We start from the raw sequence: 23,211 nt of genomic DNA on the forward strand, positions 1-23,211 counted from the left end.
GATTATGACTATGTATTACAATGATATGCAGCTAGGTATACTAATAACGCACAAGCCAAGAGAAGATACATAACTGAGTAGACATCAAGTTAAAAATTAAATGACAGGAACGACAACCACCAATAGATTTAAAAGCTCATAAAGTCATGTGACCTCGCGCAATGTTGTTGGATGTACTGGCGTGCAAAGTGATGTGCCAAATAAAAGATCCGTATGTGTATATATAGTACAATATTCAACGGTTAACAGTGGAAAAAGGGCCCTGATCTCATTTCAACTCAGCTGCGAGTCTGAAACCGAGCAGATTGTACTGTTTATGATGACCATTTGCAGGTAAAAACAACGTGTGTCTGCAATATTTGCCGAGAAATCAGATGATTGTTTTTATTAATTAATAATCATGGGCCTCGTTGGCTCAGCAACGCAACGAGGTATTGTATTTGTATTAGCTGGCGGCGACGACCCCCACTCCCCCACCATTTTATCACGTAACATAATAATGCTGAAGACACAAAAAGAGAGACCTTTGATTGACGACTGAATGAGATTAACACCCCCCGAAAGATGCGCGCTACAAACTGTGGGGGCCAAAGCTCCTCTTTTAGCCTTTTGCTTTCATCAATTTCATTTCAAAAATCAATTAACACTTCTTCTTTTTTTCTTTCTGAAATTTCCAACTCACAGTCAGAAAACACCAGGGTGGATGGTTACTATTCATCTTCATTTGTCATTCAAGGCAATTACTCAGCCACTACTTTTTTTTTCTTAAAAGAAAAAAAAAATCTACTGCACTTTGCCTCTTCCCTATGCAATTTACTATTTACATTGTACATTACTATTATTATTACCATACATTCTCCTGTTTTAAATAAATAAATATTGTTAGGTTTTTTTTACTTTGCATATTGCTACCAAGGATCATTCCCCGTTTCCCCTGATGATTCACCCAACCCTACCTTTCATCTAGGTAATTAAAAGTGTTCATTAGTAAATAATAATTAATGTAATAATAGTTAAATGTCAATCATGCAGCAGGCAATACAAAATCTTTGCAAACTCATTAAAGTTCAGAAAATCATAATTCTTAAAAAAAGAAAGAAAGAAAAAACCAACTACATTAATTATCTGGAATATTATGACTTCAGAAGCATCAATGGAAGGTAATAATTAGCTACATTTGTCAGCCGCTACCCATAAAAGGTCATCTAAAGTAAATGGATGCTTTACTAATGTCATTAACATTTGTTAATGGGAGTCAATGTAGCTTACTGAATTGGACTAATCAATATTCTTGTCCAATAATACAATTTCGTGGCAAGTTTTCATCCGAACAATTACATTATGGTGATGGGTTCCTCAAACTACAGTTATCTTGTCCATTATTGGTTTGGTGCTTACCTTTTGCCAGTCAAATCATCACCTTCAATCATCATCTGAATGAGCTGTTCCTGTCATGTCACCCAAACACAGGCCAGGTCTACGGATTGTGGTTGCCGTGGTAACATTAATTCTAAAATAATGTTGTTTTTCTTTTAATTTTTTTGAGAAGAAATAATGTTGTTATTCTACGTAATAATTACAAATCAAAGCTATTAGGAATAGCCTTTCCCGATCAGCTAACACAAGCGCCCTTCCATCTAATCGTAATAATCTTTCCCTATTTTGTCCCAATGAGGGAAAATTTATCACTCGTCAATGAAAGCATTTTGATAATAAATTTGGAAAACACACAAAAATTGAAATTAACAAAAAAAATTAACTGATTTTGAAACATTAAGAAACAAATTGATTTTGAAAAACAACATCATTTTCTCTGTAAAAACCGAAAGACCTGTTATTAAAACAACATAAAATGGCACGTGTTTAACATCTTTTTTATTTTTATTTTTGACAATACGTGTTTAACATCTTTTGACTATATAAGGTGCATGTCATTTGAGTGTAAGCTTCGACGATTACTTTCAATAAGATACTGCTATATATATATAAATCCCTGCAAGAAGATTACAAAATTTATTAGGCTCGGCCCCCTTTTGGCTGATTCTTTTGCAGTGCCTTTTTAGGAAAATAAAATAAAATCATAAACATCCATATTACAACTTTGACTAGTGGGACTCTTTAATGGTTTGTTTAATACTTGTTTAACCAACCACTCAAACTTAATAATTAACAAGAGCCCGAGAGGATAATGTTTGACTTGTAAATCACAAAATAAAAAAGTTGCAATGACGCATTTTTATTATCAGCCACACAAATAACTAGGTTGGCGAGATTAATGGGATAATTAAGCTTATTAATAACCTACCATCCAGCTGCTTACCATTTAAACTCTAAAAAGGCCAAGGTAAAAAACAACTGTCATTTGCTTTGCTTTATTAGGTAACACGTTACTTTTCTTGTATCTACTAGTACTAATGAAGAGGTTTAGGGCCATAAGCAACTGTGTAACTAAAGTGTCCTTTCCAAGAATGATAAATAGATGGCCTAATCACTTAAAGATGGAAAAACAGTACCTAGCACTAAGTATTGACTAAAGATTGAAAGAGGATTGTGTAGCTCTAATCTAATTGGAGCTTTTTAGATGTTGATTTGACTGAAAGAGATAAAAGGTCATGTGTGCTAGCAGATACGACGAGAAGAACAAGTTAAAACAATAAAGGGTGTGCAATGAATACTGGTAATTGTTGAAGTGAAAAATATATCTTCTCAACGTGTCAGAGATCAATGAGATCATTTGGAGCTAGTGTTGATCAACTAGAAATTTATTAGTTTTTAAATAATTAAAATTTTGGGAGGCCACCAGAAATTGAATGTTAAAGGCGGTAGAGATTAAAAATCTAATTTAAATTTTATCTATTTTCCACCTTTTCTTTTTTATATGACAAATAACCAAAAATTCCATTTTTGTCATTACAAAATGTACACCACATTTGTAAACAAATAGTAAATTAGTTTACCAAACACAAATAATAAATTATTAAATAAGTTATTTTTATATAATTTCAATGTACTGAACATTTCATTGAAATATTTTATTTGCATGAATGAGAGGACTCGCCGGTCTCCTCAACTACAGGTTTACGTGATTACCGTTTAATATTCTTTCTCTTGTGATAAAATTTCAGCATCATTCAGGAGGAAAAAAAAAATTAAATTATTATGTAGAATCTGAACACTGGCACTTTGATGCCTTACGTAGGAATGTTAATTTTACTGAAGATCTAGAGAGAAACAGTGTTCCATCATATGATATATATTATGACACAGTGATAAAATTTTGTGACTTCTTATAACCTAATGTTAAAAACATAAATTAACTAAAAAGCATCAAGTCCCACTTTTGGTCACCAATAAATGAGCACCGACGTTGATTTTTGTTATGCACTCATTGTTAATTTTTGTTAGGAGCGTAAGTCCACCTCATAATTAAAAAAATACTACAAAAATTTGAATCCATTCAATTTTACACCTAATATATGTAGTTTTTATCAATCGTCTATCAATAAATCATAGTTATTCTTACATAATGATAAAATAAAGACAAACACAAATTATAGTGGTAGTTATTTTATAAGAGTAATTTTATATTTTTGATGGATAATTGATACACCTTTTAGGATAAAACTGTGGTGCAACTGTGGTACCGTGGTACAGTTGCATCCAATCGTTGAATTTTTACTTATTTAAGTGGACCCCACTTATTTGAGTGGATTCAACGACTGGTGCAACTGTGGCACGGTATTACAATTATACTATAGCCTGACCCCACATTTTAAGCAATAAAACTTCAATAAATTTAAATTTTTGCAGTATTCTTTTATAATCGAATAATTTTTGGATGGATAACTAAAATGGTCCTTTTTTTGTTATTCATAGACTTTGTTAGCAGGAAGAATAAAAAAGACGTCCACTACTCAATCAACTAGATGTCATTTCAGGACGTCTTATTGCATTTTATTTTTGTTCTCATTTTTCGGTGTATAATTAATGTTCACACGGAACCTGAGATGCTGCAAAACTATAGCTAGTTTTAAACTTTTAACTTCTATTAAATTATCGCTGGGGTGTGTAATAATATTCTGGTGGCATCAAGCAGTCAAAAAAATAAGCTTAAAGGTACCACCTCTCTCATACGTCATACATTCACCAATTTTGTGGATTTCACCAATAAGCTTAAAGATAATTACTTTTCGTCAAAGGAGAAAGAGAAAGAAAGCAAACGAAGATAAGGTTTTTTTTTTTTTTTTTTGAATTTGATTAAGCATCATGTTACTGTATTACACATATATTTATAAATAATAACATATTATTACACTGATATTTATAATCAGATATATACTTAAGACTTATATTATTACATTTTTATTTTATAAAGTACATATTCAGCCAAATATCTCTCGTGAGAGAGGGATGTCTCTACTCCACTCGCATTTCGCAAGGGAGAAAGACGTTATAAATAATCTCCACATAATTATAATTAATTGAGGGAGTTTGAGTATGTGGGGACTCGAACCATTGCCCTCATCATCATTCTTGACTTTAAGAGCAATAGTTCACCATAGGACTATAAGCCCAAGTGGCGAAGATAAGATTAAATGCGCTTCAAACTACTTAATTATTACTTTAATGTTATCTTAATTTACATTTGCAAGTAATACTGGCGACAAATGCATTGTCACGCATCAAATTAACTCGCCTGTTTGGTCCTTTTTGTTGGCTTTATGCATAGATTTTTAATAACAGAGATCTTTTCTAATTGAAAGCTAGCTTTACGTAAAGTTCATTCAATAATCTCGTAAAAATAAATTAAACCTTTGCATGTACCTGAGAAGTTATATAATAATATTTTGTAAGCTCTCACATGCACAAACAAAGGTACATTATACAAATTATAGTGGGTTACCAAAGTTAATTTTCAGACAGATGATAGGATTCTTTTGAACTTTGAAACGTCAATCGTCATCATTGAGGCTACTATCTGATGTCAACAGTCACAAACAAAGAATCTTAATCAAATCTTCTTTTGCACCTAATTTATTTATTACGCCAAGTTTAGCATACCACCTTTTATTCTCGTGGTTCACACACATATCATAATCTTTTTGGGGTTAATATCGCATCAGATTCACCCAGGTGGCAGCCTAAAATGGTCGACCATACGTTGTGGGCCCTCTTCATAATTTACATTTTTTTTTTTTGGGAAATGACGCTCCCTAGTTTGGATTAGTTAAACCTCAGTATCGATATGGCTCATTCGTGGAAAATCTTTGTTCCATTTTTTTTTTCTATTAACTTTGTCCCTTCTGATCTTATATGATACTATGAAATGATTTGAATAACCTTCTAAAGATGAAAATAGTATAATTTTTTTTTAATGAAAGGAAAGCAGTTTCAAATTGAACGTTGTTAACATAATTTGACTTGTATATGAGTATGCAGGACCACTAAATATAGGACAAATTATTTAATTTTGGAGCTAATAAAAAGAAATTCCATTCCATCAATTGGTACAATAATAACTTGTTCAACAAAAACTCAAACAATCCACATAAAGATCACATTATGAGCGCATTTGGCAGCTTGCATTACACTACTGCAATGTATGAAAAGACTATTTTTGTGCTAACCCATATTTGATTGCAATTTCTAATTGTATTGCACTGTATTAAAAATATGACTAATACAACAAAAGAGGTATAAAATAAATTGATAGGGTAAAGTTTAAGTTGTATTTGCATTAAAACATTATTTACATTTTAATTATAATTATTTAACTTTTATTATTTAATATATTATAATAAATTTGAATTTATATTTATATTTAAATAAAAAATTAATTTAAAAAACAATACAAGAGATTATTAACCTAAATATTTAATAAATAACCTTAAATAGTTTCAATTTAATTTTAATATTAATAAAAAAAATTATATTATATAATACAATCTATAGTTAAACCAAACATAGTATTGCATTAAAACTTATTGCAATGCACCCTTAATATAATGTATCATAATATAATATGGTTAATATAATTTAATACAAAAACAGTGTGCCAAATGTATCATATATATATATATATCAAACAAAATATTAAATTCTAATAGTTTCATGGACTTAAATGAATGATTTTTAAGTAAATTTATTTAATTAATTATCCAATCAAATTCTTATCACAAAAAAAAAATTGTGTTACAAAAAATTAATTTAAATTTTACCCAGCTTATCTACTAACAATTTAAACATAAGAAAATTAGCGCATAAGAATTATGTACTCTCTTAAACATATTGTAGCTCCATTTACTAATGGGAAGACGAGGCAAGACGCCTACTATTGTATTCGTTTGGTCAGGGCTTCTTGCAGTCTGCATTTCCTTACTTTGGGTGGAAAAAAATTCTAATCATAAATAATGTTAGGGTAGTGAGTTTTGAGTTTGCCTAATATTCTAAACATGATTAACTTTCGTACCCTTGTCTTCAAAGAAGTAGACATGAGAGCAAACCCACATTCAGAAAAGCGAAATTATTAAAAAAAAATTATGATTGATTTGGGGTTCGTATTATTATAATTACTACTATTAATAATAATATTTAATTATAATAAAAAATACCGTTTATTTGGAAGTGTTATGGCCGAGGGTTAGTACCTAGTAGCAGGCCAGTGGGACCTAAGTAATAATGGAGTCCATTCATTGATTAAAATAGAGAGATGGGAAGTAGAAACACACAGTTCACAGACAAGACAGAAATACCACTAGTAGTGAACTGAAGTTACCACACGAACGAAAAAAAAATACCAGACGGTGCATGTGAGCGCGAGACGATCTAAAAGTTTTTTATGACGGATACTGAAGGGAATGCTGAATCACTGATGTGATGAATTTACATTTATAATGCAGTGCTGTGTTGGTGGGGTCTTGATGATCAGTTTTGAGTTTTAAGGGACCCATACGGAGTGTCGTTTCGGTGGGAGGCGCGCGAGAACAGCGCGGGAGCTGTTTCCCGATGCACAAGAGACCGCCAGTCCCCGCACCCACTCCCCACTCCCACTCACTGCAGCTTTTCTTCTTTCTTAACTTCTTTTCTTTTCGCTCCCGATTTTCCATAGCTTGATATTATAGTTAATAATAAAAATAATAATATCGCATATAGGCAACTTTCTGATTCTGGTTGATGGGGGACCCATCCGTTTACCATCACATCAAAACGTATGCGATGATGATCATCATATCTGTGATTGATTGACAACAGAGTGATAGCAAGCGCTTCCATCTCTTTGGTGAATACTGTTAACCCATGTGAGTTGGGCCCCACTTAAACCAACTGTTTGAGACAGGGATGTGACTGTTTTTGGGTCCTATCATCAACACCAACAGCAGGACCATTGAATTGAATTGATGTTAAGTTTTTTTTTTTTTTTCACTCTTCTCTTTAGCAGATGGGATGTGTCTTTCAATCCGATGTGATGCCTGCCTCCTTCTGGCCCTCCCCTACCACTACCATCGCCATTTTTAAGCCTTATTATACATCCTCCATCCACCTGTCTGCTTACGCAACTGTACTACTGCTGATACATGTTTACTAGTTGTGTTTCATGTTCCAAAGCCTTTATAAAATTATTGAGAATTTTATGTCATTTTATGCTTTTATAATATGGAAAGTGGAAACAATATGTATGTGTCATGTGCGGTTGAATCTCTCAACACTCCCCAGGAGTCTCCTTTTCATTAACTCACATTTGCGTTATGTGGTTGAATATTATGTTTCCTTATTATTATTATGATGGTATTGTGGGATTGCCGTTGCTATTGATGTTGATCTCAGAAATCATTCTAGATGTTTATAGAATATGATTCAAGTGGCTGCTGCTAATGGAGCGCATAAGAATTGACAGAAATAGAAATGCTGATGTTTGACTGGAGGAGAAAAGCTTCTGGAGATTTTAACCGATACGATTGCAGAATCCTAGTGTATCATTATGGACCCCTTAAGCCAATAGACTTCCTTATCACCCACCTAACTTTACTCTTTTTTTCAACGTAATTGGGTGCTGGTCTTATTCAATCAAATTTGTTTTTCTAGATTCTTTGTAATTCTTTCACTGAGTTCTTGTTTCCCTTCCTGTGCTTTCCTTTGGGTTCATCATGATCTGTCTGCCTGTCTCTGTCAGCTTAGCCTATGGCTCAGTATGGAAGCGTGTTTCTCAATTTTGGGCCTAAAATAAAGGCCCACTCTATCTGGGCCGAAATTGAGCTTCATATGGCTTTCACAATTATAATGCGGAGGATAGAGGAAATAACTAGCGTCACATGGTAATGGTATAGCATAACCATCAACGCAACTAACATTTTTATTCTTTTGACGTGGGTGTTACACGATGTAAATAAGAAATCAAGCTTGTAAATGACAAACATAGCACTTTAAACATTGGTAATCCACAATCCAAGAATAGAAAGTGACCTTTTTCTGGAAGAAGCGTCACTGGCAGCATCAGGAACTTAAATCAATAGTCACCACGAGTGGCGACTCACCCTTGTCAACAACAAATGTCTTCACAATCTTCTTGTGGAGGGTGGGAATTACTATAGTGTATGTCCCATGAAAACCTCTAAACGCGAATTCTCCTTGCTCATCAACATGTCCTTGAGCATGAGACAGCCACTCCTGTTTAAGATTTAGGAACTTTTTACCAGCTTCATTGATGTCACCTTCTGCATTAACCAAATGTGCACTGTCACGGCTCATAAACAACTCCCAAAATCCCCACAGCATTATTCCTTCCACAGCAGGGTGAGCAAAAGCTTCTCGGAGCATGACTTCGAGATCCTCCCCTCTGACATATTCATTAATGGAAGACACATCAAGCTCTGTAAACCAGATTGGAAGGCCTAGGATCCCCAGTTTATCCAAAGCAGAACAAACAATTGGTCCCACTGGACTATCGATATGTCCTTGAATTCCAATTCCTCCTACAGGGGCACCTTGCTCTTGCAAATCAAGTATGTGTTCAATATACTTTTCCGGAGATGATCTGGGGTCACCCCCATCTTCAACATGATAATCATTCACAAACAAAGTGGCAGATGGATCTAGCTGGAGTGCCGTCTTAAACATATACGCTCGGATATCTTTCCCCAATCTATCTTGATAGAATGATCCATGCAGCATTTCATTGTTCACATCATAGTGCCTGAACTTCCCCTTGTATCGTGTGAGAAGCCCTGTTAGGCGATTTTGAACAGCTTTCATCAAGTCATTTTTGTTTAGTGATTGGATCCAGGGCTGGACAGTGGCCTGTACTTCCCAGAAGATACAATGACCTCGAGTTTCGATGTTGTGCCTCAGGCACAGGTCCAACATATCATCAGCATCCTTATAGTTGAAATTTCCTTGTTGTGACTCTGTCCAATACCACTTCAACTCATTTCCGAACACAGCCCAGTTGAAGTATTTTGTAAAAAAATTCACAAAATCTTCATTGTCTATCTGTGATCTATTAATGCATGAACCAATTGGAAAACTGTTTTGTGTTTGTTTCACTTTCACAAAGGTGCCAAGAATGCTGCTGCAATCCAGTCCTGATAATTTTAGGACGACATCACGCTTACGAATCTGCATTACATGAGGTGAGATTTAACTTAAAAAAAAAAAAGAAGCATGGCAACGGAATTTCAATGCTGGAAAGGAATCGCTTTACTTGGTAAAGATGAAAATGAGAAGTAAAAGAATTACCTTATCAGTCTGCCTCCTCAACTGTCTAAACCTTGCCTCACGATCAACAGGAAATATCTGAAGACCGGCAACCATTACGTCAATACCTGAAGCAGGACCTTGCACATAAACCATTACCTTTGATGGTTGTTTCTCAATCCTAAAGGACCCGCCAATTTCATGCCACCTATCATCATTTATCTCAACTTGTCCTCCATTGACCCACTGGTTGTCCACACCTAGTGCAACATTCACATTTTGAGGACCAGTTGTGCCGGAACCAATATGCACCCAGGCAGATACTTGATATGTCAAAAAGAGCTTCAGTTTCTCTGTGATCATTTGAGCTGGACCCATCCAAGTCTGTGTACGATTGGTTACAAGAATATAGCGGCCACTTAAAGGCTCATGAGGTCCCAGGGAATCTCTTGCCATTGGAGGGAGTATATGTGGTGAGCCAGTTCCAACGCTTAAAGTGCAATTACCAAGGGGAAACCACCCATTGGTGCCATCACTTAGTTCACTGTTCGTGATTATGTTAACTCCAAAGGCTGGGTTCTGCAAACAAAAGTCAAAACCAAACATTTTCAATGCCTAAAACACCCGGATTGAACTTTAAAATGTTGATGACAAAAATTTCAACCAAAATATAGTAGAAAAAAATTTGAATATATTTTTCACAATTTTATCTGCTTATTCAACCAACCTCAATGACTGGTGGAGGTGAAGGAGGGATTTTCTCTGCATGCTTTACCACCAAACTATTTACAAGAATATCTGCGCCAGGAGGTGGACCTTCCATATATATAACTACTCTTGCAGGGGAACCATTAAGGAGGAACTTCCCGTGCAGCTGTGCCCAATCTTTGTCAGTTGCCTGTACACTGGCAAAGAAACCAGTTTGCTTTCAGCAGTGAAAGAAATTGTAAAGTTGAACTATCTACAACTGATATACCAAGCACATATTCAATTAACAAAATAGAAATGCATTATTTCTGGTATGAAGGAAAAGATAATTTCTTTAAAAGCACGCGAGAGAGAGAGCTTATGTGTGATGTCTTGAGAGAATCAGGATTGTTTAAGATTGGTGTTGCAGAAACTGCAAATAGAAAACTATAAAAGTTTATGATATGGAGATAACAAATAAAGTAGAAACTTACTTGGCAATGACTATGTACTGATCGCGTTGATTTGGTGTTTGGACCCATAAAGTTGCCTGTACAGTTGCAGTAGTAACATTGTTACCAAAAATGCGAACTACAGCAGTAACATCATAAGCAAGCTTTCGCTGCACTCTTCCGGTGATCTCCTGCTGAATTCCGTTCCAGCTTTGTGTGCGTTCTGTTGCAGATGCAAAGACCTTCCCTGACAGTGGGACTATTTTCCCATCAGCCATGGAATCATGTAAAACAATTTTGCAGCCTCTTCCGGACCAATTATTGAGGCCATCCTCAAATTTGGGGTTGAGGATAATGTTCTCATCTCCAGCAATATTGCACCCTATGCTCTTATTCTTTCATAATATAGAAAAAATGAAATCAGAATAATCAATATTAGATGACAAGAAAAACATTTTTGCAGACTGCTTCAGGTCAAAACTTATGAATTTTGATAGACCTGACTCTTACACAAGAATACTTAAGTTTTAGAAGCAAATCTAAATAAGATACAGATGGCCATCTTCACAAGTGTACTATATTTTATTTCTTAAATCAAAATCAAATAGAGATGTCTTCCTTTTAGAACTGCCCTAAGTTTATGACTTTCCAAATCCTACCAGCATTCTTGAAGTTGAGGTAAACTTAGGGAGAAATAAAAGTACCTCACACTCACTAGGACTGGAACAGGTAATCACCACCGATCTTATAAGAAGGTCCACTCCAGGTGCAGGTCCTTCCAAATAAAAAACAATCCGATCAGGCACAGCTGACAATGAGAATGTGCCTTCCAAATTTTCCCAGTTATCTTTTGATACAGAGGTCCTGCATCCGTAATACCATTACCACATCTGTTGTTTCTCAATATAACGAGGAAAAAATGACATAATGAACTAACAGAATCTATTACTTTCCAATAAACAAATAGCTCGTTTCTGAATCTCGTTGTTCTAGTTTCAAAGTTGCCAGCACATCAGCTGATCCTTGATGAGGCCCAGATACTCCAACAGAAGCTGAAACCAAATAGGTAAAACCAGGAGAAACTTTGTCTGTGATATCTTGTTCCAATCCCTGCCAGCACTCTTTACGATTTGTAACAACAGCGTGTTTACCAACCGAGTTTGCTGATGTTCCTTCTGGATAATGCGACTCAGCTGAAGCGATGAAAGCATGACAGCAATTGGGGTGCCACGAGTGCAGCCCCATAGAGAAATCATTATTTACAATGAGATTAGCAGCAGTACTAGTGCTTAAATTGATCTTGTTATGTTCTGCAATCTGTCAGCAAAAGTAGAAGTCATGAAACTTAAGCAGCACAATGAACTTCCTTAATGCACAAGCTCAGAATACCCAGGTATCACAAAATATACTGAGAAAATGTGCAATATAATGAGAGCTTCAATTAGAAAGTGAAAAGCTTTTGTAGTAACTGATACAGCAGGCACACAGAAATTGAGTGGCCAAGCTCGACATATCATTTGCCATCAAATATGAGGAATGAAGAAGAAATCGCGAAATCAGATGAATTGCTTCATATGGCTCGGGCATTTGATGTCAAATACCGTCGGTTATTAATCAATGCAATCTTCAATAGCTTCCCACAACCTCATATTTAATTGTGGTAATCAGACCAAAGCTGCATTACCAAAATTTAATACTGACATTGTCTCACCATAATTCAAATTAAATTCTGTATTCGGCTTCCTTTGATGCAATTTTCAGTTCATTACTAAGTAAGACATTGATTTACAAGTTACAACGCTAAAAATCAAATCATAAAATGCCAGCCCACTAAAATCCCCAAGTACTAAATTAAACTTGGTAGTGCCATAAATTAGCGAAAATAAAACAATGGTGATTTCCCTCAACGTTGTAAGTTGAACAAGTGTGCAGGAATATTTGAAGACACGAAACACCCCATCCAGCCATAAGAAAACAAGCAAGAAAAAGGAAAGCCAAATGAGAATCAACAAATGAACCTAATAACCCAAACAAAATAAACATACCAGTGCTGCAGAATTGTCATTGCCATTATTCGCGTGTTGGCTTTCCATGGTTTCTCCCGATCTCTAGCAATCAGAAAAGCAGTTTCTATTACCCAATTTGGTCTAAAATTATAAAGAGGGTGCGTAAATTGATCAGTACCTGATGCTGATGAGGCGTATGAGTTTGATTTTGGTTAGAACGGGTATTGGAATTGGAAACTCGAGTTGTGAAGCAGCAAGCGAAGACCCTCCTCATATTTATACGCACCGTTAAAAAAAATTTCAAGGAAGTCTAACAAAAGCGCGGGACCAACGGACCAAACAGCCAATCAAACATTTTCTGAAAAAAAAAAAAAAAAAACAAAGAGTTGGCTTTTTGTCTGGGTTTGTCGAAACACAATAAAAAAAGCAAAATTTTGTGTAATAATTAATTAATTGATCCACTTAACTGAAAACTATCCCCACTTACCAACAGAGCATTTTCATATTATAGAATAATAAAAATTATATCTTCCCCATCTCTGCAAGGCTAAGGCTGCCGAGGCTTCTCTGTGATGTGTTGCTTTGTCTTGCAGCTTGGGGTATTCTCAAGTGGGCTTCAATGCTTGAATTAGAATTGAAGATTTAAGGTTTGTGCAAAGCATAACTGTCCATTAATAGTATATTACTATTTGTGATGTGGTTCCTTGCTTGATAGACTTTGATTACAAGAAAAAGTTCCCTCTGTCAATTTCCCCATTTCCTACTGGGTGACAGGTTGAACCATTGGTCATTGGTGGCTGGGAAAAATTAGGTGAAATGGGTTTTCAATTAGTATGATGGATTTTTGCCCAGTTACATGGAGTTTCTGCTCATTATAATTACATTACACGATTCTCAATCCGAGGTGTAGAACATAAAAGCACACGAAAGCAATCGGAATGAGACCTGCTGCTGACCCTTCATCATGAAATTTGATGGCCTGAAAATCTCAAAGAAGTTGGCGTGGAAGCAGAGTAAGAACAACGAGAAAGTAAAGCGAAAATTTAGTGCATATATTTGATGGACAAAATACGGCATCGCAGTACATTTCAATGCATCACCTAGAAATGGCATTTTACGATTCTATGCTTCCAAGAGAAGCAAGAAATGTTTTTTTTTTGTTTTTTTTTTTCAGTTGACAGTTAAAACTGATGGAAAAGAAAAGAAAATCAGAAGGAAATCAATTTACATTTATCAGCTCACTCCCGCTGGCCTCTGGATTCATTTCGGGCTTAAAGGGCTTTGGGTTTTAGAGCCCATTGTATGTTTAAACGAACTAAACAAGATGGGCCTTAAGAGCCCATTCTCTGGGACAAACTCAAAGCCTAGATTATCTGACTGTTTTTCCTCGTTGATGCCCAAGGTTGGGGATTAATTTCCTTTAGAAGAGGACCAAAAGAAGGGGATTAAACAAAAAAAAAAGTTCAACGAAATCACACTAATTAATGTCAAAGTTGGTTGTCAAACAACTGGAATCAAATCTAAAACTATTATTATTAAACGAGCCACCAATCCGGGCTTGCCAAATGAAGACCAGAAGAGTCAGAGAAAATGAACAAACCATTCCTATCTATGTTGACTGTGCGGTGCACCACCAGTGCATGCAATTAAAGAAACACGACATTGATTATTGAATTGGAATTTGGTAGAATAGGAGAAGATTCTTCTACTACTTGCTCGAAGATTTCATTTATTTATTACATCACATCTACAGCAATTGGGCTTCTAGAAAGTATAAACTTTGAAATTTAATATCCTCAGTGGATCATTTCTTGCGTGTTTCATGAGCTCATTAATTACATAAAGTCAGAAGTCTTCACAACATGATTAATCTTCTTAATTCTTTATTTCATAGTTACATGTATGCATGCATGTATGTATATGGGCGTATGTCTTCAAATTTCCATTAATCTGTTGAATTATCATTAGATGCCGTCACGTTACGACAATCACATGCACTTTAATTGGCTTTCTTTTTCCGGAATAGCCTCCCTGTAATCGTTACTTGTAAAATCATTATTCCCTTAAGCACACGATACAAGGCTTCCTCAAGGCTCATATTATAATAGGACTACATTTAGCAGGTGATAATTCTTTAATAATAATAATAACAATAATAATAAAAAGAGCAGTTGTACGTATTCCCAGAAGAACATGTGAATTTTGTTTGAATGAAGAGGCAAAGGCCGCCCAAATAAAACAAGTCCAACGAATTGCGTGTCAAGTTTGTCTGTTTGCGACTCAACGGTGTAATGAAAACTGTATTAAAGTAATCACGGAAAAATAAATTTTAGCGAAATTCCATAGTTACCCTCGATCGGCCGCATTATTAACACAGCAAGCCCGACGATCAAACGACATAATTGAGTGAAACACCAGGGGTGTTACGTAATATCATTGAAACAAATTAAGAAAGCGTATGTGAATGTGACGCATTGAAGCGTCCGAGGCGTCAGGTGGGGACGAGCTTCGGTTTCGTTGGTTTCTGAAAACGGAACCAATAATGAAAGCCCATAACTAACTAAACTAAAACTAAAACCCACCCTTCGAAGAAATTTCGCCGGGATGGATGATTCCGCGACATGTGAGTCAACACGTGCATACATGAACGTATTTAAAGCAAAAGCGACATAACAAGTCCCGCGTTTTATGAGTTCAATGGAGGTCCAGGGAAGTGGTCCTGGAGGATCGATGAAGAACAGAGAAAGTAAAACGAGGAAGAAGAAGAAGAATGCAAAGTCTCGGTACTTGCCGAAGCTCTCGTGTTTGCGAACCGAGCAGGATGGAAAAGGAAATTTTGACATGCAGGTCCAAACTATTGGAGACGGAAACGGAGATGGTCCGACTCCAACTCACCTCGTTGTTATGGTGAACGGCATTATTGGCAGGTTAGTTAGCTTAATTAGCTTAACCTTAATCACATTGCTAATTAATACTCTATCTCGTCACGATCATGATTATGATTCAAGACTTGATTTGATTAGATTTGACTTTATTTATTAATTACAGTGCTCAAAATTGGAGCTATGCTGCCAAGCAGTTTTGCTGCAAGTGTCCTGAGGATCTTATAGTTCACTGTGAGTGATTATTGTTAATTCTTGAACCTCTAATATAAAATTATAATCCAGTTGCATGTTATTTTGGGCTTATGTAAAAGTGTAAAGAGGCAGTGGAATCTAGGAAGTATACTCGATATTCGCTACTAGTTTTGGTTTCTTTTATTAAGATAATAAATTGCATAGGATCAATTTGTGAATTCAGGCAGTGAGCGTAATTATTCTACGCTGACATTTGATGGCGTCGATGTCATGGGAGAAAGGCTAGCAGAAGAGGTGTGTTTTTGTTCGTTTTCCTGATTGTTAATCCTTTTACCTCAAATGTTATTTCTTTGTTTAAAATACAATGGTATTGTTTCTTTCAGGTGATATCAGTCATAAAACGGCACCCAGGTGTTCAGAAGATCTCATTTATTGGTCACTCTTTAGGTGGCCTTGTGGCAAGGTATGCTATTGCCAGGCTTTATGAACGAGATGTCACAGAGGCATCTCACCACGCAAGTGGAGAATGTAGGGTTGATGAATCTGAAGAAGATTCATGCCAGAAAGATAATTTGAAAGGCAAAATCGCTGGCCTAGAGCCCGTGAATTTTATAACCTGTGCCACGCCTCACCTTGGCTCAAGGGGTCATAAGCAGGTGACCTTTTGTACTTTGAATGTTCATATATAATTAATCCTCCCTTTCATAACTAGTTTTCTCCAATAAATTTGTGATTAAGTAATTATATGGACTTCAACATATATGGTTTTCTTATGTTCTAGCTTGTTCTTCTCAGGTCCCAGTGTTTTGTGGATTTTACACTCTAGAAAAAGTAGCAGCCCGTGGATCCTGGTTACTCGGAAGAACCGGAAAACATTTATTTTTGACCGACCGTAATGAAGGGAAACCTCCTCTTCTTCTGCGAATGGTCAGTGATTGTGAAGACCTTAAATTCTTGTGAGTCTTTGTAAACTTATCCAGTTGATAGCTAAGTGAACCCAATTGATTCCTCAACTTTTAATCATTTTTTCATTGTGTCTACAGATCTGCTTTGCAGTCCTTCAGGCGCCGTGTGGTCTACGCAAATGCACGTTTTGATCGTATCCTCTTACTTTTAAGTGTATTCTTTGAATTATATTCCCCCACAGACCTCCAATTGTTTGAGAAAGAAGCTGCGTAACATTACTTTAAGTGATCAGGTGGATTTTTGGCTTCTTTGGTACTCTGATGCAATCTCTTCCTAACTTACCATTTACTTATAGAAGAACTTAACTCTCTTCTTAGACATTGTGGGATGGAGTACATCATCTCTACGGCATCCAAAGGAGCTTCCAAAGGTAATTATGAACCTTATATTAGAAACTCCGATATTATTATTTGTCATTCTCAGAGAGATTTCTTTTTTATCAGAGACGACATCTTAAAAGAGTTGATAAATACAAACATATTGTAAATGTGGAGACAACAAAAGCAGCTAGTTCACAAAGAGAAGTCCGTTCAGAGAACATGGCAAATAAAAGTGAGACTACTGACATGGAAGGTTAGTTAATTATTTGTTACTTGAAATTGATCAAAAAAATATTGCTCTGTCAATAACTCCTATGGTTTTCTTGATGTTCAAATTATTATCTCATGTAACACTTATAAGCTAAAATCTTTAGAGGGTCTAGTTATGCCCTCGTAGGATCCTCGAGGAAGTAAAACTGAAAAAAACTACATTGGAAAAGTACCATTCATAATTTTACAGTTTATTCATTAGGAAATCTGAAAATTCATGCTTAAAAGAATGAGCATACTTATTTGCTTGCCATTGGATATGTGTTCACACAGAAAATTGCAGTTGCCTGCATCCATTTTCTTATATGTGAGGAAAAAATCAGTTACTATAATTAGCTATAAATGGATCATTATTATTATTTTTATTTTCCTGATAAGTATTCTTCAAACATTCATGGTTTTGAAAATGAGATATTGTAGTTGTGTTAAATAACTCTCTGTTTGGATGAATCTTGGTTAATCAAATTGATCACTGGTCCTTAGGTTTCTATGTGTTGATGATGTGCTAAGGTGAGTCTTATTAAGATGTATGATGAAGAGTTTGGGCAGCCCATTCAAAAGTTTCTGAAATGTTTTGAAAATATTGAAGTGTGTCATCTGAAATGTGAATCTGACAATGCATCAGCAGTAGGAATTAGGAAATCAGGGAGCAGAACGAGATGCAGAGAAGATAGGTGTTGGTTTTACTTCTATTGTTGCAGACCTTTAATCTTTTAATGAGTTTCATTAAGCAATCTATCATCCTTCTCTTAACTTCAGATCTCTGGATATTGTTAGAGGTTTTCCGGAATCACTCATTCTCATTTGACAATTGGCTTGAATGATATTTTCCCCTTGGCATCTCAGTTATTGCAAGTTCTACTTGAAAATGATGGTCGTTAACATAATTGTTGCCCTTTAGATGTAATGCTCAATCCTCATTTTTTAAAGCTTAATTCCACTGTTAGGATCTCACCTACAAGATTAAGCTTTTGGGTCAAGTGGTAACTTAACATGGTATTAAAGCCAGGATTTATCATGTGGTCTCCCCATGTGATTGCATTTTGTCTATGGTTCTATCTGCTATCCCTGTTTGGGCAGAGTCTAATAGTATTTGTCTATGTTTTTACCTTCTATCTTATTATTGCTTTTGGTCAACACGGTTTAATACCAGCTTGAGCTTTTAGATCAAGCAGTAACTTAACACTTATGTCACACAATTGTAGAGGAAATGCTCAGATGTTTAACGACTTTGAGCTGGGAACGGGTTGACGTTAACTTCAGTAGAAGCAGGCAAAGATTTCTAGCACACAGTACCATTCAGGCAAGATTTGCAATTCTCTTACAATTTCACCTAGGAAATGGAGTTTTTCTGTACACTTTTTAATTGCAGACGAGCATTTGGTATCTTACCCTGTATGATTCTGCTTCCGCACTGAATAAGAAGTGCATTCTAGAGTGTAACATTATCTTTTCCTCTGTGTTCAGGTGAAAACCTACTGTATCAATTCCGATGGAGCCGAGGTGATCCAACATATGATTGACAATTTTCTCCTGTAAAGGATGCCTACTCTATAGATTCTATGTCAATGCCTCTCTTGTCCTAATTGGCATCAAGAAGGAATTTTTTGGGTGACTCTGTGAAGCTTGGTTTAATTTGCTGGACGGAAGCTCACTGTAACGACAGTATAAGAATATTCCCCCCCCCCCCCCTCTTCAGAAGAAGGTATATATCGGAACATATTGATATATAATTTATAGTACATTTCTTCATGTTAATGCAACAATAGACAGAGATGTTAGTTCAAGTTACATGAAACAATATGTCCAAACTAAGTACGTACAATTTTGCTTATTGATGAATTAATATTATTATACATGATATTTCTTCTATTGTCACCCATAACCAAAAGAAAAAAAAATTATAAATCGCGTTGTGTGTGTAACTTTCTCTGTGTGTGTGCGTGGGTGAGAGATCTTTTACAATGTGACAAAGTTTATCTTTTAAATGGGAAATTCTGGAGTCCTGTAACAGTTTTTGACGTCATAAATAGAGGTAGGAATCGAAGGATTGGCAGTAAAATTTTGTAAATTCCAAAGTGTTGATGAATTTGCTGGAACAATGACACCGGCCACGGTCAGATATCATCGCATCTGATTCCCACAAAGGGATATGATTCTGATGCAAATCCATGGATGCATTGGTGACATTCCTTGTTTTAGCATCCTTTGGAAATATATATTTAATAAAACTCTTCCCAAGGCCGAGAAAAAGGGATGTTAGCGTGTCGAAGTAAATTATGCTCAGAGCCCAAAACACGAACGTGGAGGGACAAATTGAAAGATTAAATAAAAAGTGAAAGCGAAAGCGATAGCCCAAGAACCACATATCATATTTCCCTCCTCGCCTGTGAATCCCTTATTTTAGAGAGCTCTCCATCATTTGATACGCTGTGTCATCTCTTATTGTTGCTGATTTGTGTTATTATTGCATCCTTTCAGCTTTCACTACCTCTTTGGTTTTGGCTCTTAATGTTTTGCTGTACTGTCCATTCCTTCTCTCCTTGCTCTGCCTCAGCTGCTAAAGCAGTCTCTCGGTTTGGTTTTTCTGGTGGCTCATGAAACGAGGTCAATGTCATTCCCTTTTCGTTTGAGGTCCTCCACCTCTGTAGCCCTCTCAGTTTAGCCTCATTCTAATAACACTTTTTGCCTTGCATGTTCCGTCTAACCAAAGCGAGCTACATGTACAAGGTTACCAAGTGAAAGTGAGTGGACTTGCAGAGGTGAGGTGGCGTTTAAGCTCTGAACCTTTCTTTTCTTGGGACACTTCTCAGGAAATCGAATACATCAACCTCTCTCTCTCTCTCTCTCTCAACAGTCAATACTTATCCCCTCCCTCACAACTGCTGGGCCTTAATTTGTACACACTCTCAACTCAATTCTCAGAGAAAGAAAATGGGCAGCTCTCAATATTGTGTTTGTTGCCACAGAAACAGACACCTCATTGTTTCCTTGCTCTTCCTTTTGATTTCGAGCTTGACACAAGTGAGATTCGTGGCTGAAGGCAGAGCAATATCCAAGCTAGTTGAGGCTGCACCGGTACGTATTATATATATATATATATTCACATCATGCTTTACCTTATTTCTTCCTGACAAAGCAATATTTTCAAAATAGTGGAACTCAAAATTTCAAATTTTATGCGCAGAAAGGAATGGAAGAAGAGAAGATGGTGGTGATGACAAGTATGATAGGATCAAGGCCACCAAAATGTGAGAGAATGTGCAGCTCTTGCAGGAATTGTGAACCAGTTCAGGTCCCAGTGACAACAAGAGCAGTTGGTCACAGAGCGAGTCATTTCTCTGCAATTGCGTACTCAAAAGGTGATGATAATTCCAATTACAAGCCCATCAGCTGGAAATGCAAGTGCGGCAACTTGATTTTCAATCCATGATTGGTTGAACAAAACATATGTTGCATTAACCCAGCAGTGTATCTACTACTACCTCCTTCTGAAGCTGTAGCGTTAGCATAAAGTTTTTAATGTAGAGTTTTTTTTTTTTTTTTTCGGGTCTTTTTGATTCTGTACTAATTTTCTTTCGTTTCTTGCTTTCTCTAATGACATCATTCCGTGGATATAATGAATTTATGACCGAATCTAATTGCAGTTATTATGATAATTTCGAAAATGAAAGAGACAAATAATAGAATTTGGCAGGGTGGCATTAATTACTTGGGCATTTATATTAAATTAAATTAAAAATTTTGAGGGTCTTTGGGGGATGCAATGGGTTTGTTAATTTTGATGGCAATTGGCAAGTGAAGTGACGACATGACGTGGGGGATGGGTGTATTAATTAATTAATAAATAGAAAAAAAGAAAGAGATAAAGAAGGCCAGGCGGATGAGAATTTCGAGTGTGTCGGACAGTTCTGCTTTGCGTATCTTACAAGATTTGTGCCTCAGATTTCTGATTCAGAAACAAAGCCTGTGCAAATTACACAGCCCACCTCGAAGGGATCAACCCTAATACCACCACCCTCTCATCGTCTCATCTAAATAACTATTTTTTAATTTTAAATGCATATATAACCGTCAGTTTATAATTTTATTTTTTTTCTGTTAAGTATTCCATTTGAAGAATTAAATCTTAGTCTTGTTCATACTAATCCGAATCTCACAGAAAAAAAATGTGACACAATGGTACTAGGGAGAATATTGATATTTGAACACCATCAAAATAAAAAATGAAATATTATTTATACTACTATATTATTATAACACACAAAAAGAAATGAGCTCTGTCTATACTATAGTATTAGTATTTTTATCATAATAATATTTTATTAGTAGTCAAATATTATTTTTCTACTGAAAATAATTATTATTTTATATAGATAGCGTGGCTTAATTCAGAAAAATAAATAATCTTAAACCAATTTATTATTGTTTGGATTTTTTTTCCCCTTTATTAACATCCGAGGACCGAGAAGAGGCAATTGATAGATAGAAGACAATAAATGAGATATTAATTGTAGGGCAGATAATAAGCAGTGAGTGAACTGAAAGGCTCTCGATTGCTCATCATCGTCATTCATGAGCTCTGCTGCCTGCGGGGCTGCTGTTAATTTCCTCTATCCTAGCTCTCGCTCTTGGTAGAAAGGCAATTAAATATTGGCTTGCATGCTCACGCTGACGTTATGCGAGGTAAAACTCAAACATTTTCTGAATAAACAACATATTAAAACAATAATGCATTAACTAATGCTTAATCTATCTAACAAGCAATAAACTTAACATAAAAGGAGCCAAAGACACCTAAATCTTACACAAAGTAATCCAAACTCCAAGTCCTTTTCTTTTCCCCCACATGGACACACTGATGATGATGATGATGATGATGATGATGATAATAATAATAATAATAATAATAATAATAACGGATGGGTAAAAGCCAAAAGGGAGGGTAATTTCCTGAAGTCTTCTAGTCGATAACTTGATAATAGATATATCATCTTTAGTCTTCACTTTATTTTTGCACAAAGAACAGTACTTCGAGATTATAGACATAAGATGTTGGGCATTCATTTCAATCCTAAATAAACAATTTTTCAATCTAATACTGTACTTTCTTCCAAGTATATTTTTCACCTGCTCAGCTCATACTCTAAGTTGGTGTTTGGTTTTAAGAAAGGGAGGAGAGGAAAAGAGTGGAATGGAGGGGAAAGGAGAAGAGAGAAGTGGAAGAGAATAGTGAAATTAAATTTTATTGTTTGGTTTGACATAAAATTTGATAGAGAAAGGAATTACAATTTTTTTTCTTTGGATAAATTTATCATTTGCCTTAAATATTAGATTATCTATATTAGTAATAAAATATAATTTAATATTAATGCCAAACTTTTTTAATTTCAAAAAGTTCTAAAACAATTCATGATTTATATTTAATATACAATATAAAATAATTTAATATACTAAACTATTTAATATAATTTAATATTAAATATAATTTAATATTAAATATAATTTAATATTAAATATAATTTAATATAAATAAAAGCCGGTCAACATAAGTCAACGCCGGTCAACGAAAGTTAACGCTTTTCCGGTAAAATTTCGACGGCTTCCGATGACGGTCCGGCGGAAGTCCAGCGATAGTAAATTTATATTTATATATTTTCATATTAAATAAATAAATAAGTTTATTTATTTTATTAAATTTTTTAAATCATTCATTAAATTTAATTAATATAAAATTATTTAT

At 35.3% G+C, this 23,211-nt stretch overlaps 3 protein-coding genes across 5 annotated transcripts; 2 read left to right on the forward strand and 1 right to left on the reverse strand.

Annotated features, from left to right (window-relative positions):
* Positions 1 to 8,208: 8,208 nt before the first annotated feature.
* On the reverse strand, positions 8,209 to 13,978 carry LOC18042624 (endo-1,4-beta-xylanase A). Of its 3 annotated transcripts, none has more exons than XM_006433626.2 (9): positions 13,323 to 13,978; positions 13,014 to 13,193; positions 12,875 to 12,937; positions 11,779 to 12,146; positions 11,534 to 11,693; positions 10,872 to 11,224; positions 10,418 to 10,595; positions 9,733 to 10,269; positions 8,209 to 9,612 (listed from the first exon to the last, which is right to left on the reverse strand). In XM_006433626.2, exons 2-9 carry the CDS (start codon positions 13,107 to 13,109, stop codon positions 8,491 to 8,493), a joined length of 2,877 nt encoding a protein of 958 aa, XP_006433689.1. In that variant the 5' UTR covers positions 13,110 to 13,193; positions 13,323 to 13,978; the 3' UTR covers positions 8,209 to 8,490. The 3 variants fall into 3 exon arrangements, with proteins under 3 accessions (XP_006433689.1, XP_024040457.1, XP_024040458.1); XM_024184689.1 differs by having other exon boundaries at positions 13,303 to 13,338; XM_024184690.1 differs by lacking the exon at positions 13,323 to 13,978 and having other exon boundaries at positions 12,875 to 12,935; positions 13,014 to 13,030.
* Positions 13,979 to 15,399: 1,421 nt separating this feature from the next.
* On the forward strand, positions 15,400 to 19,341 carry LOC18041675 (putative lipase ROG1). The gene is made up of 10 exons (XM_006433630.2): positions 15,400 to 15,762; positions 15,884 to 15,951; positions 16,136 to 16,206; positions 16,296 to 16,568; positions 16,708 to 16,868; positions 16,956 to 17,011; positions 17,196 to 17,248; positions 17,322 to 17,451; positions 18,674 to 18,771; positions 18,936 to 19,341. Exons 1-10 carry the CDS (start codon positions 15,524 to 15,526, stop codon positions 19,005 to 19,007), a joined length of 1,221 nt encoding a protein of 406 aa, XP_006433693.1. The 5' UTR covers positions 15,400 to 15,523; the 3' UTR covers positions 19,008 to 19,341.
* A 553-nt stretch (positions 19,342 to 19,894) lies between these two features.
* Positions 19,895 to 21,087, forward strand: LOC18041676 (EPIDERMAL PATTERNING FACTOR-like protein 2). Its single transcript, XM_006433631.2, has 2 exons — positions 19,895 to 20,546; positions 20,656 to 21,087. The coding sequence occupies exons 1-2, from the start codon at positions 20,403 to 20,405 to the stop codon at positions 20,899 to 20,901; spliced, it is 390 nt and encodes a 129-aa protein (XP_006433694.2). The 5' UTR covers positions 19,895 to 20,402; the 3' UTR covers positions 20,902 to 21,087.
* The last annotated feature ends 2,124 nt before the right edge of the window (positions 21,088 to 23,211 follow it).

This window comes from Citrus clementina, unplaced genomic scaffold, assembly GCF_000493195.1.
Source record: "Citrus clementina cultivar Clemenules unplaced genomic scaffold, Citrus_clementina_v1.0 scaffold_5, whole genome shotgun sequence".
In the NCBI taxonomy this organism is placed as follows: Eukaryota; Viridiplantae; Streptophyta; class Magnoliopsida; order Sapindales; family Rutaceae; genus Citrus; species Citrus x clementina.